The following is a 27,952-nucleotide window of genomic DNA, read 5'->3' as shown; positions in this document are numbered from 1 at the left end:
TGGCTAAATCTCTGTAAGCAGGCCCTGGCATTGGTCCCCAATTGCCTGCCTGCTGTGTGGGCAAGGGCCCGGAAGAGACGTAATCCCCTGGCATGGATGGACTCACACATGTTGATGGGCATTTGTGTTTCTACAGTATGTGCATGCAGAGGTTGAAGGATAAAGGCCAAGAGTTGCTGAGACATCCAAAAAAAAAAAAGCCCTGATGTGAAGCCGTGCTTAATAGCAGCCTTCACATGATGTCTTGCATGCTGTTTGGAGATGGTGTGCTGTGTTTTTTTTGGGGGGTGGGGGTGGGTGGGGGAGGTCTGCCTGATACCATCCTGACAGGGCAGCCGATCTTGAGCTTATGTAACCTTTTCGTCTGCAGAAGATGGCATTGCACAGCATTTTTACCTTTCCTGCTGCTCGGTTTTTAAGTGGGCAGCCGTTGGGGGGGGGGGGGGTGGCAGAGTTGACATGGCTCTGAGTGAAGGACAAGGCAGCCCACCCACCCTCTCATCTTGGCACTTAAGGTGACCTCTGTATACACCAGCAACTTTACCTTTTTTTTTTTTTGCAAGGAAGTACAGGAAGCAGACATAAAAATAAAAGACAATTTGTTGACCAAAGCTATCTCATTTATTTATTTTCTATACAGCTTCTTTTGAATTATTGCAACGTGTCCTTGGGTGTAGGCTGGAAGGGGCTTATGAATTGCTCGTCCATACATTGAGGAGGGGGTGGGGGGGGGGCGTAATACTTTCCTTGCCACGGGCACCGGCAAGTCGTGCTATGCCACTAGAGGAAGAAATTACCGTCTGGTGGTTGGCTGAGGACGTTTGACCTGACTTATTGAGCCCGATATCAAAAAAATGCGGATGGCAGGTCACTTGAAGGCCATTTATTAGTTATTGGTAGATGAACTCAGGACCTGGGAATTATTGGCTTTTGCTTTCATAAGACACTATTGAACATTCTGTTACTCGCATGCAGCGGCGACTGTGTATGTGTGCAGGTCGGTGGGAGAGTAGATTCAGAAGTTAATGCTGTGTGTGATTCTTTTCAATATGAATCCATCACGAAGCACGTTCACGCAGACCCGCACAGGTGACTCGGTATGACGCATAAAAGGCAAAGTGCTGGCATTGTCGGGTTTTTTTTTTTTTTTTTTTGGTGGTCCTCTCAACATATCAAACCACTGATTGGCTTTTGGTTTCATAACACAGGATTGGATGATTTTGCTGCCTGCACAAATGGCATGAAGGCGAGCTCCAAATCCTTGCTTTGATCTCTAAAAAACGTGACAGCTGATTGACGAATTGGTGTCAATGGTGGACAATGGAGGAGACCACTGTCTCATTGAGATTGGGGTAGGGGGTGGTGGTGGGGGGGGGGGCGAGTGGATGAAGGTCGGCCGGGTAGGAAGGAGGAGGGCCGAATCCATGTGGAGGGAGGCAGGGAGGAGTTAGACTCTGCTGCACGAGCACGACTGCTGCCTGAATTGCCTCCACGACCACGCACGCACGCTCACGCACGCTAACGCACGCTCACGCACAGAGCATCAGGCGCAGGTGCGTGGACTCGCTCCCCACGCAGCTGAGCGAACCTCTGTTGATGACGGGACGTTGGAGTCTTTGGAGGGGGGGGGGAAACGCCAAACTACAGCGAGGAGGAGAAAGGACAGCCTCTTTTTTTTTTTAAATGTTTTTTTTTTTTTTGTTGAACCTTCCCCCTCGACACTCCACTCCGCTCCTCTCCACGGGACAAAATGCACGCCGGTGTGGGAGCCTGCTCGCTTTTCTTATCCCCTCGCCAAATTAAATGGTCGTCCTACTGAAATGAGGACCTCATCTCAGCTGGGTTCATTGTGAAAAAAAAAAAGGGGGCGCTTTCTTCGGCTTATTTCAAGGACGGCGACCGAGGAAAATAAACTCATTAGGGGAAATAAAAGTGGCCGGAGGACGAAGGAGACATGGAGCGGGACGACACCGTGAAGGCGCCTAAGAAGAAGAAGAGCATCATGGCGAAGATGTTTAAAGTTCGCAAAAGGAGGGAGATGCTGTTTGTACAGGTGTGCTTCATCTGCAGTGCCCTCTTAGTGGCGTGGACCATGTCGGCGCTGTTGACCAAAGCAGGTGAGTGCGTGGATCGCACAAACGCACACATGGACGCACGATATCTGCATTGTAATCACGCATCACAACAAATGCGATCTGGCGGCGAGACGTTGAATGCAACGTCGCTGCATTCCTCTGCAGATTCTTGATGCCGCTTAAAATCACCCAACTTGGAATGCATTCGTATTTATTCAACTACGCCGAGGTCGCCTTTTACGATGTTTCTCCGTATTGCCGCAGTGTGCGCCCCGTGGCAGCTTGCACATTTTTTTTTTTATTTGGAGAGGAGGCACAGGCGCGTAATCACGGCGCACGCACGCCTCCTGTTTTACATGCACACACACGACGGGACCGGGAATCTGTTTGATTTGTCCTTTTTTTTTTTTTTGCAGCAGCAGCACGATCCACTGTTACCGCGCACCGTGGTCGGCACCTCCCCCATCATACACGCACACGTATGGATGGTGATTCTCTCTCCCCCCCCCCCCCCCCCTCCTCAGTGTAATTGAGATGGGCAGTCATGTATGGTGCGTGTGATGTCCCTCACTCTCTACACATGAGCCACCCCCCACCCTCCTTCATGTCAAAAGTCTTCCCTTTAGGCTTGTGCAAACACTGACATTGCAGCGCATCCCAAACGCGGCATCACAGCCGTTATGTAATCCACGCACCAACCTTGGGAATATTGGTTGAGCATCCCGCTAAAACAGCAGGGATCCGAGGTGAACTAGTGGGCAATGCGCGTATACAAAGGGGGTGTCAGTGTTTCATCAGTGCTCTCATTGCGAGATGTGACCTGGATTTGGAGAAAAAGGGGGGTGGGGGGGGGGAGAATGTCATAAATATCATTTGAGAGATTTTGCATACAGTCAACCCGCACTTATTCCTGAGGTCACAAAATTTTCTGTGCAAATAAAAAACAGATTGCTGGGGGAAAAAAAAGTAGTTATTCGTGCTGATCCGCGGCTCTCCAAAAATAGCCCCAGAATTATCAAATTTTCGTGTTGCTATTGATAAAGCACATAAGGGAAGATATTTATAGAAAACAAAAAATGACAGGACGGTAGCGTGGAGGTGACGGCTTTGTAGCCAGAAAGAAGAGCAATTGTTTCTGTCAGCTATTTGAATACATTTTGTAGATTGAGTTAAACTATTAAGTATTTTAGGTTAAGCAGTTTGCATCAACATCAATGTGGCCACCATCTTTGTGGGGTTTTTTTGGTTGCAGAAACTTGTCAGCCAATCAGATCTACCTTCCCCAACCGCCTTGTCTCAAGATACATTGTTGTGTGAATTATATTCTAGTGCATCGGGAGTTGCTTTTTACATCAAAAAAAAACCCCTCAATGTCTCCACGAGGTTATCTAATTTTGACATAAAATGGGTTTTCGTCTTCCATGAATGTCCTTTTAGACAAACGTATGGATATGACTTTTTTTTTTTAAGGACCCTGCTCCCACAAATGAGACGCACCGCTGTCGTCTAACAGCGACCTCATCTCACATGTATCAAATTGTTGTCAGTGTTTCACTAATGTAGTCCATACACGCGCTCGGTGCCTCTCTCATGAAGCTCTTTTTTTTTTTTTTTTTTACCCTGTCGTGGGATCTGTCCATCTGCACCCACTTAGCCTCCGTTGGGGGGGTTGGGGGAGGGGGCTACTGATAGCATCAGAAAACTCTCCTCACTGTACTGTAGGGCAGATCTCCAGCGAAATTCACCGAGTTTCATTAATTACATTAAAACAAGAGGCTTAAATGATTATTCTGCAATGATCTCATACATGCGAGTGCAAAGCTCTCATTTCCAAAGGCAGCATTTTATATGCGCGTGCGCCCGTGTATAAAATGTTAGACCGACGCAATCGTAGCCATGGCGGGACTGTTGTAAAGAAGCCTCGGGAATTGTTCATCTGCAGTTTGACAGCCATGTGGGCCTATGTGAGAACAGCAGAACTCCCCTTTGAACCCACGAGGCCTACCATAATCAGTTCCATTTAATTGAATAGATCTTTCTGAGGAAGGAACGAAGGCTATGGAGGGGGGGGGGGTGGGCAAACAAGAATGTCTGTGGAAAAACCTGTTTGCACTCGCCTGATTTATAGTGGCGTGTTGATTTTTCAGAATAATCCAGATGGATGAGGTTTGATGCTCCTCTCCTGGGTCATACACCGCCATAAAGAAGGCAGAGGCGTGACACGCCGCCTTGCATGCTGATCCTGAAGCGGATGTGGGTGTGAGAGAGATGTGATGGACAGGGCTTTTCTTTTTTTTTTTTTTTCTTGTTGTTGTCCGACGACTGAAGGCGAACGTGTTTGCAGCCTAGCAAGGTTGATGGGCGCATGTTTGGCCTTGGTTACCCCCCTGACCCCCCGGTAGGTTGATTGAACCGAGCTTGAGGATGTCCTCGCCAACGCACCGGCCTGCTGAAATCTTCAGGCTTGTGTTTAGCAAATGGAAGGAAGTGGCACCGCTACGCTAATAATATGAGATTTAAGAGATTCGGTGTATCAAACATTTCACAAACATTAAAAAAAAAAAAAAAAAAAAGGCATTGGTTTTTAGCAATGCTTTTAGGGCAGCTGTGGAAGACCTAAACAGTGAATGGTGGTCACTGCTGTGACTTTGCTGATGCCTTTAGTCAATGAGTGTATCGGCTGGTAAGTATATTGATCATAAAGCAACTTAATTCATTCATTCAAGGTGGTCCAACATACTCCAAGTGACTGGGGTTTGTCTTGATGGCCATATCGAAATATTGGTTAGTCAGCAACTTGGTATGTTAAACCATACCGTGCTCATGAATATTCCGGCCAAATATGGCGGCTATGCATGAAATCAATTCAGGAATGTGGGAAAAAAAAAAAAAGACAATTCACAACCGTCACATGCTGAAAATAATTTGCTGCGCGCGTTAACATCAAAGAGGTGGAAGCATCGTCCCTCTGTGGGGAAATTAGCCTTTGCGTCAGGCGGGCAAAAGTGGCAAACGCGTTTCACGAGGTACGCTTTGCCAAAATTTCCGTCGAATCGGTTTCTTCAATTTCTGAAACGCTTTCAAGTCTGGATGTCACCCATAATTTTATTTGTTCATGCTTTGCTTCCTCAGTTGTGGCCGGAGGGGAGCTTGGCCCGCTGAGGCATCACGGCGTCCTTCACATGGTGAAAGCGCCCATTATAACCGTGTCATGTGAGTGGACTTTCGCAAGCGCAATCTGCGTGACCTCACAAGCCAGAAGTCGGACTGACTGGTTGGCTGTGTTGCACGCTCTTGCGCAGCAATAATTAGGCCCTTACGTCACCCAAATCGACTCATCATTTTGCGCACAGCAAACAGTTTTCTCATCTTGCCAGAGGCCTCGTGTCATTTGTGTGGCACAAATGATGGAGAAAGTTGAAAACACATCCAGGCGGGCTGGTACGATTTTTACGTAAGATATTTAGGGCTGCAGTGCTTGTCCTCGTTTACAGAGGCTTAAGAGCAGAGGAAAAGTGTGCGGCGGCTTCGTTTTTGAAGCACTCTTGTGGGAGAAATTAAAAAAAAAAAAGTTGGACATCCACATAGGACACATTTAGGGGATTAAGAATGACAACCATCCATCTCGATTTTTGAGATTCCCTCAAAACAGAAACCGTTTGTATGTTCACTCTTTCCTCCAGCCTGTTAGTGATACGCCTGAGCGCAAAGGTGGTTTTTCAAACCATCTCATAAGCGACGCTAAATCGGAATCTTTTTGTTTGCTCTGCAGGCCACGGCATGATAATGGAGGAGCGTCCCGATCCGGAGCACTGGGGGAGGCGGCTCATGGCGTCGGCGGCCGAAAATGAAACAGAGGAGCCCAAGAACTGTTCGGCGCCAGGTATGCCGGCCAACACCGTTTTGGTTTTGACATTCGTGCTGGTTTGAGCCTGAGCAAGCACAAGACTTTTCAAAAGAAAACCGAATGGTGCTACCTGATCACTGTCAACGATTATTTATGAGAGCCAAATAGGCCGTAATGTGTTTTTATAGCTTGCTCTGTTGCCTCTAAATTGCTCGAAAGCATCCAACGCGCGCAAATTGAGATGAGGAATTGCTGTACATGTAGAGGAGATCTTTAATGGCCACAAAACACATTCTGGAATTGTTGCTCTGTCAAAGTCCTTGACATTTTCAGACATGGCCCATACTGTGCTGGAATTATTATTTTTGTTGTTGTTTTCCATTCACCATTACTTTGTTGGCAAAAATTTGGGATTTGATTCACTTTTGTTGCGACTTCCCCTTGATCTGGAGCGACTCAAAGGCTCGTGTTGATTGAACCACAACAGGAACAGATTTATCCGTGGTTATAAATACTTATTCCATTGGACTATCTGCAACCGTATCCGTTTTGTGTTCTCGGCGCGAGTCGCAAAGTGGTACGACTGTTTCGTGCGCGGCAGCGAATGTTTCTATTTCGGAAGACGTCACAGTGATTCATCGCGGCCCGCGGGCGATTCTTCCCGACGTAATCATCCAAAGAGTGTTTTCAAGCAACAGCGAGTAATTATTTAACCAAATGGGGTTGCGTGTCAATTTGAGGATTTGTTTTGTTTGCGTATCATACAGTATGGAAGGGACAGCAGGGCGCAGGCAATTTGGATGTCATTTCAAGTGTCACAAGCTGCCCGACGGGGCCCCAACGGGCTATTACCTCATTTCTGCTCCCACTCTGGAATTATTCAAATGAGCTGCGTCGTACCAAACTATGAAACACAACCACCAAGCACGTTTTTATTTTTTTTATTTTTTACAACACTCATAAAATGATTCAGCATGTGACTTTTTCTTTGTTGTGGCATAAAAGTAGCGGGCAACTGATTGAATGACTGGCGTCCTGGAAGTTTTCCTCAACAGAAGTGTAATCCTTAAAGATTACCATCATCCGCCCCCCGCCCTCCCCTCCACCGCCCCTTATACAAAAAGTCCCCTCATGCACCAGACTGAACGTCTCATTCCGCATCACCTCATTCACTTGAAAATCTTTAGAACCACCCCCCCCCCGATCCTTGCACCGCTCTGTTTTGTCAGCGTGAGTCAGTCATATGACTCGCATCATCTCAGAAAGAATGCCGCCACGAACACATGTGTCTCTTTGTTGCAAAACCGATTGGTCTGTTCTGACCAGTTGCGGAGCACATGACTCACTCTGATTTTTTTTTTTTTCCTGCAATTTATCATTCCAAGAATTTTCGCAAGTCATGTCTCGTCACGTCACTCGTGGCCCATTTCTTCAGCATGCTTGTTAGCGCTTTTGGTGCTAAGTGTTCTGATTACGGATTCATTTATTGCTTGTTTGTTTAAAAACACACACACACACACACATGGGAAGAGAACCTTAAACAAAATCATCGCAATAAAAAAGGGAAAAAGGGTTGGGAAAAAAATTGCAATGACATCAGCCCTACTTGCGTATCTTTTAAAACGCATACCGACCTGCGGGAACCATCCACAGCAGCCAAACAAGTCTGACTTCAATGCAATACTGTGAAACATGTCATCACCTTGTGTTGATTCCAGAGTAGACCGAGCGCTGACAAAGTGGGCTTCTTTCTCCCTTAAGAGGGACGCGCTGGGTGTAAATGGATGGAAGTTGATAAGGATGAGAAGGCTCGCTGGAAATGTGTGTGTGTGTGTGTGTGTGTGTGTGTGTAGGGGGGGGTGTTTATATGCTGAGCGGGCGCAACTACTGAGGCTCCATTTCACCGCACTGCATAGATCACACTTGACTTTCCTTATCGTTATTGATAGAAGCCTCGCAAGGTGCTGCCGCCCATCTAATGTTGGTCTTAAGTGCATTTTTATGGATGTTCTCGCTTGAATGCGACGCCGTTCTCGCAGGATGAGGCTTGACTCAGTCCAGTCAATTTGTCGGGATGCGTGATCGCTGGATGTCCTGCATTTTCTCTGCGGCGCCGTGTTGAAAATGACTTCGTTTGGACGTGAGGAATTTATGTTTTTTTTTTTGGGGGGGGGGGGGGCGAAATGTGGAGTGTATTGCTCAGGTGCAACCAGCAAAGGCGCTGTTTTGGCTCGAAAGACCAACATGACCTCAGCTCGGCGCAGTTACAAATCCTTTGTAACTTTGTTCTGTTCAATACTGTACTTACCTGGAAACAGGAGTCCAGAACATTGAGCCCCTCCGCGCCATCAAGCCCATATTTGAAAACATGTCATTTCACAGCAGTGAACCTTACGGTCCAACGGTTTAAGCCCCGTTCAGCGATCGTACGCAAACGCCACCTAACGGGACGTCATGCTTAACTATGTGCATGTTGGTGCGGAATGGCGTGTCTGAGTGCTTAAACGAACATTGTGAGCATCGCTCCGCATGTGACGCGAGCATGTGGATGTATTGACCCGCCAAGGGAAGAGGATAATGGTGTGTATGCGTGCGTGCCTTTTGTAGTTCTCCATACAAGACTGCGTACATGGCGTTTTGATACACACGAGCAGCGGCAATTATCTAATTGGCCAATCGTGACCCAGAAGAATTCTTCAGCTCTTATCGTCTCTTGAGTATAACGCTGTACGGTGCTGCGGCATTCTGGTTTGGTTCTCCCGTGTGACAGAAAGTTAATGTCCGAGACATTGCACGCGGTATGGAGTTGAGTTGTGTACGCAAGACTTGACTGCAGCGCAGAGAAGACTTCATGGGAGGCCGAGCTCGCTATTATGCAACACATTCACTGTCTGCTATCTTACACGATTTTGAACAAAGGAGTGCCAGTGGCTGGTTTGCTTTGTTTTTTTAAGTCGGCATCATCGAACTGAGAGCCGTTTGTCGTATTGTGACACTCGGCTGAAGTTAAGTCATGAAAATGTTAGCGCTTACTCTGATATGATCTGATCTGCGTTTATGATGATAAACTTTTTTTCTCCTTTTTTTTTTCTCAGACTTCATCCCTGACAGGCTCAATAGAAACGGAGACCACTATTGCATTGGACCCCTTTCGATTGCGCTAAATGGCCAATGAGGGATGATGGGATATGTTGTGAAGGGAAAAGGTTTGACATTTTGGAAACTGTGATGACATTTTACCCCCATGCATCTCATTTAGCTTAATTTATATGACTAAATGAAAACAATTATTCTAATCTTAACCAACCTAGCCTGGAGAGGGTGGGGGGCATTTCAAAGAACTCGCATGTGAGGAACAACGTCCTTCGAATCGCTGTGCTGCGGAGTCGTTTCATAAAATCCTCAAACTTCTTGTGAGCTGTCTGTGTGGTCTTATAATGAGCTGATAAAAGGAGCCGATGGGGCGGGGAGGGGGGGGGGGCTTGGGGGCGGATGGGTGGATTGTGCTGAACACACACACACACACACAAAATGAGTTATTTCTTGCATAAGCAGCCCAGAAAGATGTCCGAACACAGAACGTGAGGTCTATTTTTAGATTTGTGGCTTAGCTTCTCCTCAAGAGGACTTTTATTTATATTTGTTTGGCCTTCTATTCTCATGCTGGTCTTTCATTTCCGATCTTCCTCCTTTATTGAACTCTTAAATATTATCATCATCCATTTGGTGATTAGTTGTCCTTAATTGAATCTAATAATTCAAAAGGAATGCAAAGGTGCACTAAACAAACAAATTTACTCAATTTTATTTAAGTGGCTGCAGTGTTGTACGAAGGGAGGAAAAAACAATTTGATATGGGTGATTTTTTTTGTCGGGGTGGGCAGTCCAACTTTCTTGCCAGACTTTGAAATATGAATTTATATAGTTCCCAAGGACTCATTTTCCTTCGCAAAGTGACTTTGCCTGTCCATATGCTAATGTTGTCGCCGGCCTATTTAAAGGCGTCACTTATGTCGTCCCCGTCCTCTCGCGTTGGTCTGTCCTTGAGCGGTGAAGAACGTCGGCGTGTTTGTGTCCGAGCGAGAGGCGCGCGCTTGTCCCGCTCAGGTGTCACCGAGGACTGCGACGTGACCACTGCTGACGTGCGAACACCTTGGTGGTCGCACGCTGTCGACGGCCACTCGGCTTGTGCTATTTGTGCTGTTGAATGATCAAATTGGCCACTTGCTGCTTGGGAAAATTCACCAAGTACTTGTTTGCGGGAGAAGAATGGGTTTTACGTGTTTGACTATATGTTGATTAAACGCGCAGTCAGAAATTGTTTGTGAAGAAAAAGGGGCTGCAGAATAGATGTTATAGGATCATGCTACATTTGCCGCAAATGCTTGTCTGCTTCATTCATGTGTGCACACACATCACCGAGTATAAAATACAGATTTCCATATCCATGCGTGCTCATACCCGCAACAGTGAGGTTAGGACAGATGCAGAGTGAAGTCTCAGGTGAGCCCCGTTCCACTTCCTGAGTCCATATGTGACCAGGTCTCAAAACGGGCCTTTTATTTCATTTTACGCCGTCACTACACCGCAACGCATCCATCCTGACCCGACGGTAAACATTGAAGTCATTTGCATCAAACAAGATCGCTGTTGCTTATTGTCGCCTCAAGTGAAGTAGCTGCAGGGGTGAGAGTGCGTGCGGAACGGACAAAACTGGACTGGACTGTGTCCCGCCACATTTTGTGTGCCAGTTGAGAATGTCGAATGAAATCCAGCAGATGGACCAACTTTCCGCGACAGATTTGACTTTTGAGGTTCTGTTTGGGGAAATGAGTGCCCCTCCTTTTCAAAATGGCGTGGTATGAGATCGTCAAGGCTTTTTTTTTTTTTTTTTTTTCATGAATCCATTTTCCAGTTAGGTCGTGAAGAACATTGACCCTGTTGCGTAATAAATCCCGGCCTTGAAGGGCTGTCATCGTGATCCAGGGTGGTGAGGTCATGGAAGTCTGCTGACCCGTCACAATGTCACACAAGTGGTTTGGAGTGCAGCGGGGGGAAGGGAGGAAGAGGAGCCGGGGCGATGATGGCGGCGGACACGTGCCTTACTGTCACGCCGCCGATGTCGTGCGTTGACTGTGACATTTCCTCTCTCCCCAGCAATACACGAGTTCCCCGATGACCTTTTCACCAACAACGAGCGAAAGAGCGGCGCGATCCTCCTGCACATTGCGGCGGTGAGACAATCTTTCGAAGTTTCGTTTTGCACCTGCACCCACCACAACTTGATAAGCCCATGAGAAATGTTTTGAAAGCCGTCGTAGCTTTTACTTACAAATGACGTCTGTACAACACAGTGGTCAATGCTAAAGTGCTTTGTTTTTTCTTTTATGGGCGGGCGGGGGCAGTCAAGCAAAAGTGTGATGATCATTTTGGCAAACCAGAACTTGCAGCGCAAAAATCAAGTCTACTAATGCAGGCCATAAATTGCACACACGGCTAATGTGCAGCGTGCAAGCGACGGCTATCAAATATTAATTGTCTATCCCGGAGTGTTGGAAATGAAGTCCTCCTAAATCTTCATTAAGTATTTAAAGTAATTCTCAGCCCGCTCATGGTGACTTCCATGTTGGTTTGAGTCATGATCGTGCTGAGACAAAAATAAAGATGAGTCATTTTAGGGAATGACTTCATTTATTACTCCTGTCATGTGCCACATTTAGATTGTGAACTCAAGAACATCACTTTAATAAAAAAAAAAAATTACTATGCCTTATGGTTTGAGCCACATGACTTGTTCACGAGTGCACAAGTACTATATGCTCGTTTTTTTCCCCCTGCTGTGCCTGCGCTGCCCCCCTGTGGATAGCATAGAGCACAGCAGCACAAACCGGCTTCTCCTCTCTCACCTGATCTATAATTTATCAATTCAACCTCAACTACCGAAATAGGCCGCCTGACAGCCCCCACGGGAGCGCGAGCACGAAACCCACCCTCCGTGCCTTTCCTGTTTGTGAAGGGGGCACATTTATAAAGCGTCTGTCATGCTTTTATTCTCCCATGATGACATCTAAAAACGTGGGTATTTTTATGGTAAATTCTTGGCTTCAGACTTTGAGTAAATAAGATCATTTAATTGACAATTTGCTCTGGGCTTATTTTCAACAAAGTGGCATCGTTAGACAAATATCAATATGCGTGGACATGCATTTATGAGGGTCATTTTCAGTCTTTGTCTTGATGAGCTCACTAATGATTCATGTATTAACCCAGTTTGCAGGGTATTTTCATAGCGGGCTATTGTTGATGCCAAGAAAAATACTATCAAATGAAGAGAATGAGTGAATAAATTATTAAACTTCTTGACTGGTGCTTCTGACGGTGTAAATGCTTCATTTGCACGATAGCGCCATTTGCCCCAATCATGGCAACATTTTTTTTTTTTTTTTTAATGAATGAAATCCTATTTATCAAATGTACTTGATTGGAATTCCACTGCCTGTGACCCCAGACCCTCTACATGTTCCTGGCACTCGCCATCACGTGTGATGAGTATTTTGTGACATCACTGGAGAAGATATGTGAGGTACTTTGGGGGCATTTAGGGTTTATTTATATTAAGGCTGCCATTTTTCAAAAAATTTAATTACATCACCATATCCACTCTTTTCATGCAGAAACTACATCTTAGTGAAGATGTTGCCGGCGCCACCTTCATGGCAGCTGGCAGCTCTGCGCCTGAGCTTTTTGCCTCAGTCATTGGTAGACACACACACACGCACACAAACACCCACGTGGTCGGTGTCACCAGCGATCCTGATAGGCTGCCTTCTTGTGTGCAGGTGTCTTCATCACCCACGGAGACGTGGGGGTAGGGACCATTGTTGGCTCGGCCGTCTTCAACATCCTTTGCATTATCGGAGTGTGCGGCATCTTCGCCGGACAGGTGTGTGCGCGCGCGTGCGTTCAAACCTGTGAGTTTCGGGGACCCAGTGCATCTGCGTCCTCGCTGTTCACGGACAAGTGCCCTCTTAAGATCGTTTTCTTATGGAGGTTCGATTGAAAATAAAAACATCTCTGGTTGACTTGAAGAGAACGGAGCCAACGCTCAAGTGCTGGCATGAAAGGCCCCGTACAAATCTTGTATCTTCTGTGTACCTCGTAGGTGGTGATGCTGACTTGGTGGGCAGTTTTTCGAGATTCCTTCTATTATATCCTGTCTGTCATCGCTCTTATTGCAGTAAGTTGGACTCTTTGAAGAATGTCGTCGTTACATTCGATAACTTGTAATGTATTTTTTTTCCCCACTTTACACATTGCAGTTCATCTATGACGAGAAGATTGTGTGGTGAGTCAAATGACACGACCTCAATTTGTGCCGATTTATCGGGAACTGTCATGATTTTATGTGGAGGTATTGCTCATTTCGACCTAAGCCATGCCCCGCCCCCAAAATGTTTGTCATTCGATATGGAGAATGAATAATTGGTTAAAGGTCAGCATGGTGTTTCCAGCTTGATTATTGATTATGAATCGCTTATTTCAGGCAGACTCTTCAAAAGAAACTGCCTCAGCAGTCTGCGCTACCTCAAGTAGTGATGGGGGAGGAAAAAAAAGCTAATAAATATTCATTACTCGAGCTTTTTTTTTTTCCTTTTTATGAAGTTCCTTTTTCTTTATCCTTATCTCCAAATCTGGGAGCAATTTGATAAGAAATGTTCTGCGCTTCTACTCCCCCGCTAAAAAAAAGAAAAAACCTCAATCATTTAATTAGTTGCCACAGAGGCTGTCGTCCCTTTTTATCCAGTAATTGCTGATTTCAGCCTCAGAACCCCGGTACAAAGTTCTCGCCGAGTGCTGCGTGTCATGTACAATATAATTAGAATGGAATGGCGATTCTAACCTATTTTTTTAAATTTTTATTTTAGGTGGGAGAGTTTAGTGCTGGTGGTTATGTATGCTGGATATATTCTGATCATGAAGTAAGTGCTCAGTCAGTTTGCAGGCTCAAACCTTTTGACTGCGAGGTGCTACCAGTCAGTCGATATTCAGGATATTGCATTTGGCACCGTTGATCTTGAAAGCAAGTCAACATCAACGATCGCCGTGCGTTTTATGACGATCGGTCTCCATGTGGTGCCAACAGCGCTTATAACGAAATGACCGATGAAAACGATCCTCATTTCGGGTTTTAAGCGATCATTTGCACCATCAATCGCACCGACGATAAAACAAAAGTGCTGACACTCTGGGATCGTGACGGTGGTAAAAAAAAAAAAAAAAAAGGGGAACATAGCGACATTACTTCGAGCTCCTGTAGGATATCATGGTCATGATAAGAATTTAAAAAAAAAAATGCAATTGGACTTGTTTTCCCTTCATCACAGATCTTGTGAGGTTGTCTTTCCAACAGAATGCTATCATTATTGGATCAAGTATTTTTTTCCCCCCTCCTTAACCCTTTCAGGGACAACAGAGGTCATGCAAAAAAATTCAATTCAATGTTAAAATATAGATCGAGGCGTGTGTGCGATCCGATGCAGCAAGCCGCGGTCATGGCGTGTGCGTCTGTCTGGGTCCAGCTGGTAATCTGTGTTGCACTCTCGGCAGCGGAGGCAGCAGCCCGCTCGCACTCGCTGCCACCACAGGCTTAATCTTCCGCTCCATGCGGCCCTAAAGAGCAGCGGCTTAACTGGATCATTCCTCTCTCCTTCTTCATTCTGTAGGCAAGACACAAAATTGACCGAGGGGATGCTGTCATGTGGCGCACCCCCCCCTCCTAAAATATCCACTGGCCATTTTAGGTTTGTTCCTTTCAAAATGGAAGTTGCTTGGAGGTGTTTACTCTCCACTCAGAACCGACATTTTTTTTTTTAAACAAAATGCACAGTAGAGGTCAAACCAGAGAAAACTGTTTTGACGTGCAATTTTCCTAAATGAGCAGCTTTGTTTCCAACTCCAACACGACACGGCAATTAAAATAAACAAGCTTGCGCAACGTTGCGAAGGGTGGTTGTTACGACATAAATAATTCACACCGTTTGCACTTACTGTAATTTTTCAAAGAGAAAATTTGGCCAAGTTGATGAAATGCTTTTAGCCCCCCCCCCCCCCCCCCCCTCCCCACATCCCCTGCTTGTTCAACATTGTGTAGGAGTTAACAGGGGCCACCGACTCTGTTCACAAGAGCCAGCCTCGTGTTTTCTATTTGGTGTGCCAGGAAGGTTCCGTGATAATTGGCCCAAAAGATTGGATTTAAAATCAAACTACTCCCCTTCAAAGTCATTCCTGGAGTCTAATGCGCATTCCCAGCCTCCTCTGCCACGCTTTCACATCCTCCCGGAAGGATTCTTTGGCCAGCGGCGTCATCGCTAGCCATCTTGATGTCATCCACTTCAAGATTGGTCCCCGAGTCAGCTAAGTAGGAAGGTTCATCTGTGCCAGGAACCGCCGGATGCCCGGCATTGTCTGGCCCGCACCGACGGAGAAAACTCCAAAGTTTATCGTTGAACTACGGTATCTTTTGTGGCACCAGTCCTGGAATATTTCTGACTCACCTTGTACGCTAGATCCTCAGACATTTAATTTTAATCGCCTGTTTCATCTTCATAAAGTGCAGCGCTTGGCAATGAAAAGGCTCGGGTTTTTGCAAAGTAACAGATCCGTCACAAGACTGCCACATCTGCCAAAGCTCATCAATTTTTACGCGTGGCACCCTGTGTGCAAGCGCACGCCTGGGTACCTTTTTTTGAATGGCAGTTTGCCCCTTCACGCGGCGGTCAACGACTTGGTTCCTTTCTTTTATTTAGCAATGGGCATGACTCATCAATTTAATAAAAGGCGCATTGTGGGGAAACCGTATAGGGAGTGGCTTATGTTCGCAACACGTTCAAACGGCTTTTGTAGGAATACGTCGTGTGCTATATCGTGAATAGGGGACTGATTTTTTAAGCACAGCGTGAGTGAAGAACAGCAGCAAAGAATCGGAATGCCTCTTGAAAGGGGCGGAAAACGACACAAGCGGCTCTGAAACCAAAGCCAAATGGAATCACGTCGCATTACAAACCGTTTGGAGGACATTGGGTAGGAAAATTAGCCGCAAATGACCAGCAACAGAGCGGCTTTTGTGTTGTCTCGTGTTCTTAGACTTGCTTTGTAATTGTCATACGGATAGATACACTTATTGACATGTCATGCACCCAAGTGCCCCAACCCACAAGGGATGATAAAGTAATTACAGATCCTGGATGGTTCTCAAATCATCATTCATGGTGCAATAAAATAAAAATGAATCATTTTTGATATCCCCCAGATTACACAATAGACATATTATTGTCTCCTTTGGAGTGTTAGTGAACTTTCATACACGGCGAGGTAAAAAAAATGAGTCTTGTGGCCAAACCCCGTGAAGCCGATTTCAGGCTTTGTGTGCATTTGTAATGCACATTTTGTGCAAAGTAGGTAGTCTCATGCTGCGGCTGTTAGCAGAGTAAACAAGAGATTTTTAGCTCTTGAATATATGTCAAGCAAGTCTTTGATCTCCGCTGACCGATCCTCTTGTGCGCCTCCCTCACCAGATTCAACTCCAGCATGCAGGCTTTCTTCATGGGGAGCTCCAAGAAGAACGTGGCCAACGGCAACGCGGCCACCAGCAGTGAGATGGAGGACGGTAATGCACCTTATTATTGGGATGACGACCCGTCAGTGCCCTTGCTGGCCACAGGTAAGGTTAATCAGACAGGCGGGGGGTGGGGCAACAGGAAACGGCCTCGTCTTGGCCCCATGACATGTACATCATTGAGGAAATGTGACTTTCTTTGGCAAAACCTCCGCGGGAGGTCATGTGGCTTTTCATCTCGCCTCCTGTTCTGCTCAACTTGCTTCACAATTGCTTCATCCGATTCGTTCTCTCTACTGGGCGAGACGCTTTAATTCTCTCTAAAGATTGGCAACCTTCCACTTGCTGTGATCCCAATGAGCTGTATTACATTAACCGCTATTATTATACTGTCTGACATGACTGAATGACCCACGGCCCCTCATTTTTTTTCTTCCACTTCTGAAGCTTTTTTATTCAATTAGATGCTAAGGCGTGCGTGAGAATGCTGTCTGAAGTCATATAGTGTGGCAAGAGAAAGGTAAGGCGGAGGCGCAATCAGCCGTGGGTACCGTTTGCCAAGCGACTCGCCTCCCAGGTACACATTGCGATGGCCGTTTTCGTCAGTGTCATCTGTGAACGGCGAGTCCGCACCGTTGCTCCGTGAAGGTTCACTTCTTATTACGATTGAATGACAGTTAAGAATGCTAAAAGCAATACATGAAGTCTACTCGCAGTTAATGAGCATTCTCCATGCTAACGTTGCAAAGTCAAGTCGAGCTTCCTTCACTCTTGAAGTTTTTGTTATATTTTAGTGTCATGGGATTGCAACTTCCTTGGAAACCCCCCCCCCCAACTTCAATAACATTTATCATTCTTTTGAGCCACTTGTTTTAGTTCTTCACTAATTTCTGTGATTACTGACTGGATCTAACCCGCCGCCTGTCTGTTTAGCCTTACTAAACTTGCTCCTGCTTGTTGTCAGCGATGCTGTGCCGCTCTGTTTGCGTTGCATCCTACTTTTCCGCTGCTGCTCTCTCGGCACGCTCCCGACTGAAGTGGTAATGAATTTAAGAAATGTTTACACACATTAATATATTCGCCTTCTTGCGTGCATGAGTCCAAATTGCACTAACGAGGGCAAAGTTGGGAAAAAAAAAAGTAATCTTTTGGTTGGCAGAGGAGTCATAATGTGCTCGGGAGTCATTCTTTGCCGTTTTTACACGATGTCAAATGTACCGCCTTCACCCTGCGACTCCAGTGAAGCCCACCAAGGCTTACAGCCGTGGCTCGGTGGTGATGGTGGACGAAATCATGAACGCCAGCCCGTCCAAGTTCCGCTTCCCCGAAGCGGGCCTGCGGGTCATGGTCACCAGCCACTTTGGACCCAAGACCCGCTTGCGCATGGCGAGCCGCCTCATCATCACAGAGGTACACACGAGAGTTGTAGCAGACCGGCGTTGTCCTGTATCTATGTGGACGCCGTGTGCCCGGGATTTAGTGTCTCTCTTCCGAAAGCGCCAGAAGTTGGTCCAGGCAGCCAATGGCATGGAGACGCAAGTGATTGACGGCAAGACGGACATAGAGAATGGCAACGTACCCGAGGACAAACCCACTGAGGAGGAAGAGGAAAGCGGCATCTCCCCGTTTGGTCCTCCCAGTACGTGGTCGATCGGGACATAATTGACCCCTTCGCTCTCGTGAGCGACTGAAAGCACAGACGACCGAAATGCTTTGTGTTTTGCAGAGGGCTGTGGCAACAAAATCAAGTGGCTGATCTCATGGCCGCTGCTTCTGTTGTTGTTCTTCACCGTCCCAAACTGCGGCAAGCCACGCTGGGAAAGATGCTTCATGCTCTCCTTTATCCTCTCAACCGTCTGGATCGCGGTCTTCTCTTACCTGATGGTCTGGATGGTAAGTTTTTGGCACTCTGTGTATGTATTGTTGTTTTTGGTGTTATTTGACATACGATCAGGTGTCTCGAATGTTTTGGTGACATGAAACCAAAATGAGCCCAGCGCAAATTGGTGTCAATAGAGATTCAGATCATCATTTTACTGCACAACCAATCGGTGATATTGGATGACAATGACGGAACGTTAATGTCGAAAAATTATCCGTTAGTCTAGAAAGGCTTATTGAGAGTTTCTGCCCTCTTTGCAGGTGACCATCATTGGCTACACTCTGGGAATCCCCGACGTCATCATGGGCATCACCTTCCTGGCAGCAGGCACCAGCGTCCCCGACTGCATCGCCAGTCTCATCGTGGCTCGTCAAGGTCGCCCCCCTCACATCCCTCGGCGTCGAATCTAATAATACATCTCCACGCGGACTGTGTATAAAATATCATGACCACCCCGATGTGCCGTAAATGCTTCCGGGAATTTGTACTTTGGAGATACGCTTGTCGTAGCGTTGCTCATATCAGTTCTCGTGTCCACGCTTGCGTGGTGTATTTCAGGCTTGGGAGACATGGCCGTGTCCAACACGATCGGGAGCAACGTGTTTGACATCCTCGTGGGCCTGGGCGTCCCCTGGGCGCTCCAAACCATGTGTGTTGACTACGGATCGGAGGTGCTGCTCGCCTGTTTCTTTCAGTCACTCTGTTTTGCGCCACCACGAGTGTTTGCTGGACCTTCGCGATGGCACTGAAGTGAGGCGGTTGTTTCGTCTTTTGCAGGTGATGATCAACAGTCGAGGGCTTGTGTATTCGGTGGTGCTTCTGCTGGGATCTGTGGCCCTCACAGTGAGTGTTTTTTTATTTTCTTGCCGCTTCTTGTTCTGTGGGCATTCAATGAATCACAATTGAGTCAACGCCCTGGGAATGAAACTGACCTAGTCATTTGTTTTGCACCGCAAACAGGTACTGGGCATTCACCTGAACAAGTGGCGTCTGGATCTGAAGCTGGGCCTATATGTTCTGGTCCTGTATGCCGTCTTCCTCTGCATCTCGGTCATGATCGAATACAACGTCTTCACTTTTGTCAACTTGCCTATGTGCTTTGAGGATTAACACGCGATGCAGCTGCAGCAGCAGCAGCAGCAGCCGGACACCAAAACAATCCTCACAGCCCCAAAGTCCCACCCTTCCCTTCAATAATACTGGACCTATCGGATCCCTCCCACAACCCGTTGTCTGTGTAGTCCCAAGTATGTCCATGCGGTGGCACACTTGAGTCATTTTGCATCGAATCTTTGCTCACACAGTGCCAGTCCTTGATACTCATTTCGAGGATTGCCTGTTCCTGCAGTACTACTGTCCACCTGTCTATTTCGTCCATCCATTTAGCACGCCTTTAGCTATCTGCGGTGGGGGACTCCAGAATTTAATTCTGCCCCCCTCAACCCACACGTTGTCACCATGTCGTCACTCTTTCATGTTGACAGAATCCTCACAAGGTTTACTGAGAACCCAGGACCCAAAGAGAAAAGCACACACTTTTTTTTTTGCGCCCCCAAGACGAGGGTCTTGTCCTTGGCAGCTTCCCTCCTGCAGCTCCCAACTTGACACAAGGAACTACAAACGCTGTCCCTCAATGACCGCCTGCAAACTTTTCTCACCTCACTTGATTAAAAAAAAAAAAAAGAAACTACTTTTTCAGGACTGTTTGGGAAGAATCAGTCCAAACTGAATTTTTGAGTTGCGACTGCACTGCACAACATCGAACAGGACACAATTTATTTCTTTTTTGTAATTATTATTATTCTTTTTTGGTCAAAAATCCCTCCATCTTTTTGTGAAAGACAGAGGGAGAGCATGTTGCATCCCACTCGAAACAACTTTTTACGCAGATGACTTCTTGTGCTGGATGGAGATTTGAACACCCTCAGCGCTCGCTCAACTCAACCATCTTCAGATCAGTGGGATGGATTTTGGTTTGATTTTTGCCATCAACCTTTGAGACAAAGGAACTAGACGGCTACCTTGATGCTGACTGTCTGCTAGACCACCTCCCCTGGCCAGTAAGAGGGGGCGGGGGTGCCAACCACAGCCACCAGTGATCAGGGACAGCTCTTTGGTGGGGGGGGCTATCGTGTTGAGTTGTATGTAGATACTGCACTTTAAGAGCCATCCTCTCATTCTGAATCAACTAGTGCTTCCTTTGGTGCGTGTGTGTGTGATACGAATGTGTGTGTGTGTGTGCGCGTGTGTGTGTGTGAGACTACGATGAGCACACCCGCCTCTTGTCCGCAGTGCATGCTGGGATGTTAAATGCAGTGTTCCCCTTCCTCCTTCGAGCAAAGGCTGCTTGTGTCTATCAGGCATCTCCATGGCAACCGCCTGGTCCAGTTTTACAAAGAGTAAAAAAAAAAGAATTAAAAAATTGGCAGCTACCGTGCAATTTGTTGCAAAATTGCAAGTGATGAGCCGAGCTACAGAGAATTATGACAGAACTGGTGGGTAGGGGGGTGATATTCCTGTGCCACATATGTCGGCCGGCACTTGTATATGCAATCTCAATGTCATGACTTGTGTGTGTGTGTGCGCGTGCGTGACACGAGGCCCCTGCCAGGTCGCCATGATGATGTTGTTCGTTTAGTACTCGATGTGTGAGCTCACAGGTGTGCTTTGTCATTTGTAAAATCTTTTAATTTTTTTTTTTTTTTTTTTTTTGTGATTGCTGTTGAACTGAGCCAAAGGATGGACACTATGGTCCCTTTTTCCACAAAGGGCCAAAAGGAGCGACGCGATGGATCGGTCATGTTTTGTCTGGACTTTGTCACTTTTTGAGGACCTGTATTAGAGCACTTGGGAGAGTTGAACCCCCGCCTCCTTGAAGATGCTCGTCCATTTCTATGCTTGATGGAGGTGACCACACAGGGCCCATCTGTAGATACACCTTATTGTACTCGTTTGGAGTCCAAATGTGCAATTTTTTTTCTTTAGTTCTTAAGGCTGCTCTGTGTGGTCCTATCTTGGTTGCCGGGTTGGAGTTTTGTCCTCCTTGTTGTTGAGCTTGCGTTTGTCAGCAAGTCTTTTTCTTTTTTTTTTCTGAAGGAAGAAGAAGATGGGAGGGGGCGGGGAGAATTATTTGATGCAGAGTGGATGTCAGTCCAAGTGTTTATCACGCACACGCTGTGGAAAGGTGATGAAAACACGAGAGGACTCGTGTGTATTTCGTTCATTGAATGCGACCTGATGCACTGTGAGCTCAATGTGATGTGGGAGTTGTCAACAATAACTGATGAACAAAAAAAAACAAAACGTCTAATATAAAGTTAATTACTATTAAAAAAAAACAAAAAATATACCGTATAACTTATATGAATGTATTGTCTTGCTATACTGGACATATCCAACCAATGCATTTTACTGTAAAGCAATAATGTGAAGAAAAAAATAAAATGGCAAAATCATTCCTGTACGTTTGTCTCCCAACTTCTTGCATCACTGGTGAAATTCAAGTCATTTATCAGCTGCTTGGATATATAAAAAATATATATACTGTATATATCTTTGCGAGGCCTGACCTGTGTGTTCAAAGTTTTGTCCGACAAAAAGAGCTTTTCTTTGCAAACAGCACTTTGCCAAGACAACGGAAATAAAAAGCTTTCAATAGGTATTCATCTCAAACATCTTCAGATGAAACAGCCAAATTTTGAAGATGACTAAATTGTCGCCACGGAGTTTGTTTAAAAATATCACTTGTATATTAGCAATATATAGTAGCAAGCCCAAAACATTTTTGCTTTTGTTGCGTATAATGGGAAGAACAGAAATGGATGTTCAATTTGAATCTTTAAAAGTACCCCACTAAGAATAAGCGATACAAAGAATGGATGGATTAATTCCTACTATGACGAGTTACCTTTTTTTTTAGGGGGGGGGGGTGTTGTGACAACCCCTTATATAAAATCGAATTTCCCAGCTATCGTTGAGCATTCGCCATCACCACTAGGGAGCAATATTGACTCACAAGTCAAGCTTTCTTTCCCAGCAAAGCCATGACTGAAACCGCATCTTTTTTAATGGGATGATGGTTTGGGGGGTCAGATTTATATTTTTATTTATTTGTTTAGTTTTGATGATAGTTGTTTGTATGCTTTGAGAGGCAGCCATCTGATGAATGGGTCAGCATGGATACCGCACAGGGTGCATCCGCCTAATGAGCACGGGGTTTTGTGCTCCCTAACAAGCAGCCAGCACCTCTCCAGTGAGCGAGTGTGTACACACAAACGCACACACTCTCTGACCTTTCTGTATACGACACTATCATCCCACTTGGAAAACCTGTAAGTCTCTCCCCTTGACATTTTCGTTGCTTTTTGCAAGACTGCGCCTCTTGGTATTTCTTTGCTGCTCCAATGCGTGGCAGACCTGAACAGTGATGGATGTTGAGCAAACTGGCTCGGTGGTTCCGCTTGGTTGCTGTTCCCGTTCCATCGAGGAAAAATGCCAGAGTCAGTACTTCTTTTATTTATTTGTTTATTTAGTTTGCTTGGGTAACCGAGTTAACGCATTAATCGTTTCTGTAAAAAGCTTTCTAATCGGCATCACTGATGGAGGGATAACCTATCCTGCACAACGCATTCAAACAGCTCAACAAAATGGCCAACTCACCGGTTAAGGCCACCATATTGCGGACAGCGATTGATTTGGAACACAGCCTTTTGCTGAGCTGCTGCTGCAGGAGTAATTCTTCCACAATCACAAATACACTTTTCTGCTTCTGTGGAGGTGCAGCGCCACATTTAGATTCCAATCAAAACTCCGGGTCAGAGTCTGCGTTCCTGCTGGCTTACCTTTAGCTCAACAAGCACATTCAAGTCACAAAGTTTCTGCTATCGGAAGCGGCCCCCTTTGAACTCAATCACGCTGGCCCGCCGACGCCTTCGCAGTGGGACGTGGTCGTGCATCGCAATCTATGCACGGCACAGCGCGCTTCATCTTCATCGGCGCCTTACCCTTGCATGTATATCCCCACGTTGTTCTCTATCTGCCGGCGAGATCTCGCCTCGTCTCTCGGGTTGTGGCTTGATTGCTTGCAATAGTTTTTCCATCCAATTGTCACCGAACATGACGGACATGCTGTACCGTGTCTCAATAGGAGGCGCTCAGCTATTGTCATAACCGGCGCCCGGTGTAGTCAGATAATGATGTATTTGTCACGGTGAATCAGTATGTAGCCCATTATGGATGGTTGCGCATGCTTTGTTCTCAGTAACTGTGAACAATATACCGTATTTTCACGACTATAAGGCGCCATTAAAAGTCTTAAATTTTCTCCAAAATGGACAGGACGCCTTATGATGCGGAGCGTCTTGTTTATGCGCCGAGTTCCAAAACCTGACTGACAGCCGACACGCTGTTTGTATAGAGAAAAGGCGGAAGTGACTGTGGACAGGCATGCGGCAAAGAAGTCGGCCAATCAGTGAAGGGTGGGCGTGTATATATACATATATGGAGAGAGAGAGAGAGAGAAAAGGCAGACGTGAGTGATGACAGGCATGCGGGGAAGAAGTCCGCCAAAGAGTGAAGGGTGGGCGTGTAAGTGGACGCTAAAGGGACGCTACAAGCAGGTACCAACACCTGTATAGAGTGTGGCTATGTGCATTGTTGCAAAACAACTTGGGTTTTGGTTTCTAAGAACCCCCGAAAATAAATTCTACAAAGAGACACGCCTACGAAGCTCAGTTCAAACTTCAAGCCATCGGTTATGCTTTTGGCATGTGTGCCCATCTCACAGCAGCGGTGAAAAACCAAGTCAAGCAAATGAACTCTGAGCTTGCCGTTATTCCCGGAGGCTTGACTAAAGAACTCCAACCGCTGGACATCGGCATCAACCGGGCGTTCAAAGTAAAGTTGCGACCGGGCGTTCAAAGTAAAGTTGCGAACGGCATGGATGATCGATGGCAAACACAACTTTACAAAGAGTGAGAGGCAGCGCCGGGCGAGTTACGCCACAATTTGCGAATGGATTGTGGCTGCTTGGACGAACGTGTCTGCTTGCACTGTTGTTCGAGTTTTTGGCAAAGCCGGCATCATTTCTGTGGAGCCACATGGCAATGAGAGTGACTGACAACGAGAGGGAACACGGCGTTTTTGATGGATTACCGGTACTTGCACAATTGTTCAATTCTGATACAGTGGATGAGGACTTTGATGGATTTCTGGGTGATGATTGATCGAAAAACGTGAGTACATTGTACAATGGCTAAATAAAATACAACGGAACTCAGTTTTAGTTCCGTTGCCTTTTTAAAAACGTGTTTTTAGCTTGTATCTGTATGTCTTGGCATGCTACCGTATGCTTCAAGCTAACGTGTTTTTAGCGTGCGCGCATGCATGCCGTATGTTTAAGCTGGCGTATGTTTTACCACTTTAAAATTGCGCCCAATAATACAGTGCGTTTTGTGTAAAATACAGAAATAGCACCCATTAATGAGACTGCGCCCAACCATACGGTGCGCCGAATGGTCGTGAAAATACGGTATGTTTTCTATCAGGAAGCATCTCTTGTTTCCACCAAGTGTGAGAGCGACTGCCAAGTTAGTCAGAAGTTCTTATCGTCATACATTCTCAGTGTACAAGTTGTCCTCTTTGTTTTGCGAGCAATAGGCTGGCCAACTTTTCATCCTCTTTAATCCTGTTTTTTATGCCAACAGAAAGACGGCTCTGGGTGTGCTTTGATATCGACATCTTTGGGAATCATTAGTGATGTATTTTGTGAGATGACAAGAAAAATAGCAGGAAAAGAAATATTTCGGAATAAACCAAACCAGACCTCAAGCAGTACTTTTCCATCATAAATGTTGTCTCCATTTGGAGCTGTTTCATTTTGCTTCAGAATAATACATTTATTTTCCTTCAATTTCAGGCAAAGGCCCCCAGGGAACTGCTTGGCCCCCCTTACAATGAAGTTGCCAATTTTTGTCTGCGCACCACCTGCTTCTCGACTAAAGCACTTTCACCACAGTTTGAGTCGGGTACATGCAGACCGATATTTGGGCCATTTGAACATAAGATGATGTGCCGAGCCAGATGTGGCCCCCGGGCCTTGAGTTTGACGTGTCCTATGTGGTCCAATTTTTCATTCAATTTGTCAGGAATGTTGTTGCCGCCCCCCCTCCCCCAGATTTGCCAATGATAGCCGTTCAAAGATGCACAAAATTTATTATCGGTCTCTCAAGCGTTTAACATGAGTATCGGAAACAACCTGGCAGCTGTTTTATGAGTGAGCGAGGATGATTTGCATATAGATGAGTGTTCTGAGCAGGTTGGACCGACGCGTCGCTCGCGAGGCGACCGGCGCGTGATGACGCGGGAGATGTTTACCTGCAAGTGGGCCCACTGAAGCAAGTAAGTGAACAAAGTCAGCATTCGTTAGCGCGCATCCTGTACAAAGCGTCTCCGTTTAATTTGACTGACTTTGATTTCATGTTGCAGAGTCTCGTCGCCTGTGGAGATGCTGGGTCCATGCAAGGTGAAAATTCTTTTTACCAACAGAATATGCATACCTTGCGGATGTGGAGCGTGGCCTCTGATTTATGGATGACTCGCTTCCAGGCCCTCTCGAAAGCTAATATGTTGCATCGATGTAAATGCATTATTTATTTAAGGCGTTCATTTGCTTTCCCACCTTTAAGAATAACTTTTTGCACCGGCAAGATTGATTAAAACAATCGTGGCATCACGCGTAAGCCCGACAATAAAATCCGATTACATCGGGCGCTACAGATCACCATCTCACAGCCACGAGTATCAATAGTCGGTCTCAAGCCTCCCAAAAGAGACTTTCTTAATTAAAGTCGGGCTCCGGTTCTTAATTGCCTTTGAACAGATTCGATGCCAACAGATTTAACAGCAGACGGGCAAACCGCGACATAAACTGGCGCTGTGAATTAAAAGATAATAGCAACACAATTACAGTTGTTGCAGAGTCAAGACCTCACTTGGGTGTGTAATTAAATACTTGGACAGAGCTAGATTAACCGCTACGACAGCTCACAAAGGTGCTTCAAATCAAATCCTAAAACAAAATGAAGATTTTAAAGGGGAAGTCAAGTCAACTTTTTTTTTTCTTCTTGAGACTCTGTACCTCCGCTAGTCTAAATGCGACATTCTTATTCATTTGACATTTGTGGAATATTTGTTTCCATGTCAGGGAAGTGCCATTTTGCCACTTCCTGTCAAATGAAATGACATCACAGTGACTGAAATTGACCAAAATTAGAAAACAGTTGAGTTTTCCAAGCCTTCTGCACTGTGATGTCAATGTTTTTTTTTGTCATCTTAAACAAATGCAGTTCATAAAGATGAAAAGACCGCAACAGATTCACAAACAACACGCAACGACGATGGACTGAGAGATGATCACAGAGCGAATGTGAACACTGCAGCAATAAATCATCGACTGACAGCACACAAGACAAAAAAAAAAAAGCTTCGCACTCCTCAGTCAGAAAGCAAACAGGGCCGTGTTGTGAATCGTTGCGTTCTGGCCCAAAATACAAGTTGACATTTTCCTCCAAATGAGGAAGCGGGAGCGTTACACGAAGCCTCAGACATCTGCGAGGAATTACATGACATTGAGCGATGCCCTACGTTTTTTTGGGGTTTTTTTTGCCGCCGATCTTTTACTGTTGCTTGCTTGGCAAATTTCTACACGAGGGTTTCTAAAGCCGCTTTGTCTGTTCGGCAGCCATCGATTTTTTATGGTTGCCACTTAAATGTCTGCTGGACCCGATTTTTTGCGGGCATGGCACGAATAAAAAGAAGATAAAATCTCCCTTTATGCCGTGCTGGGAAATCCTAGGTGATGTGTTAAAAAGCGGTCTTTAATTATTTTTGCATCAGTTAGCGACTTAGGGAGGGAATTTAGTAGAAAATGTAATTAAAGCTACCGGGAAGCTGTTTTCGTGAAGAATTTGGCACAATTTGGCAGCATATTTATGGACAATTTCAAGCGTGAGTCAAATGTGGTGCCCGCAGGACCCCCAAAGGACGACAAGTAGCTTGTGAGCTTGTTGTAAAAATAGCTGAGCAGTGGGACATTGTGATTTTCTCGGAATGTCATCATAAAAGTCCTCAATTTGAAATGTGAAGACCGGCAGAGATTTTGAAACTTTTGCATATTGATAAAATGGGTAAATGATGCAATTCACTCAATGCCAGGTGTGTCGATGCCAACAAAGTGAGGAAGTGTTCCATTAACTTGCCATGCATTTATTTTGGAATGTGGGAGGAAACCGGAATACCCACAGAAAACCCACATAGGCACATGGAGAACATGCAAACTCCACACAGGAAGGCCGCAGCTGGGATCGAACTCTGCACCTCTGCACTGCAAGGCGGACGTGCTAACCAGTTTTTCACTGTGCCACCATCATAGTACAGTATTAGTAACGTCATTGCATTAATGTGCGGACGAAATCCGACTGCCAGACTCCAGATTCAATTAGTCTTTACCAACAATATGAAAACCAGGAACAACA

General features: G+C 45.9%; 1 protein-coding gene across 5 annotated transcripts; it reads left to right on the top strand.

Moving 5' to 3' along the window:
• The first annotated feature begins 1,456 nt into the window (after window positions 1-1,456).
• Window positions 1,457-21,882, top strand: slc24a4b (solute carrier family 24 member 4b). 5 transcript variants are annotated; one of them, XM_086100335.1, is made up of 18 exons: window positions 1,457-2,117; window positions 5,208-5,288; window positions 5,848-5,958; window positions 11,080-11,156; window positions 12,431-12,505; window positions 12,597-12,681; window positions 12,762-12,865; window positions 13,085-13,159; window positions 13,242-13,267; window positions 13,848-13,901; window positions 16,497-16,642; window positions 17,778-17,947; window positions 18,041-18,176; window positions 18,264-18,430; window positions 18,680-18,794; window positions 18,978-19,090; window positions 19,197-19,262; window positions 19,380-21,882. In XM_086100335.1, exons 1-18 carry the CDS (start codon window positions 1,955-1,957, stop codon window positions 19,527-19,529), a joined length of 1,914 nt encoding a protein of 637 aa, XP_085956461.1. In that variant the 5' UTR covers window positions 1,457-1,954; the 3' UTR covers window positions 19,530-21,882. The 5 variants fall into 5 exon arrangements, with proteins under 5 accessions (XP_085956461.1, XP_085956460.1, XP_085956462.1 ...); XM_086100334.1 differs by having other exon boundaries at window positions 1,460-2,117; window positions 18,035-18,176; XM_086100336.1 differs by having other exon boundaries at window positions 1,461-2,117; window positions 16,497-16,588; window positions 18,035-18,176.
• Window positions 21,883-27,952: the final 6,070 nt, after the last annotated feature.

This window comes from Hippocampus guttulatus, chromosome 20, assembly GCF_054856545.1.
Source record: "Hippocampus guttulatus isolate MCC_2025c chromosome 20, RoL_Hgut_1.0, whole genome shotgun sequence".
NCBI classification, from domain to species: Eukaryota; Metazoa; Chordata; class Actinopteri; order Syngnathiformes; family Syngnathidae; genus Hippocampus; species Hippocampus guttulatus.
The sequence above is the reverse complement of the archived record's forward strand: the minus strand, read 5'-3'. Positions and strand labels throughout refer to the sequence as shown.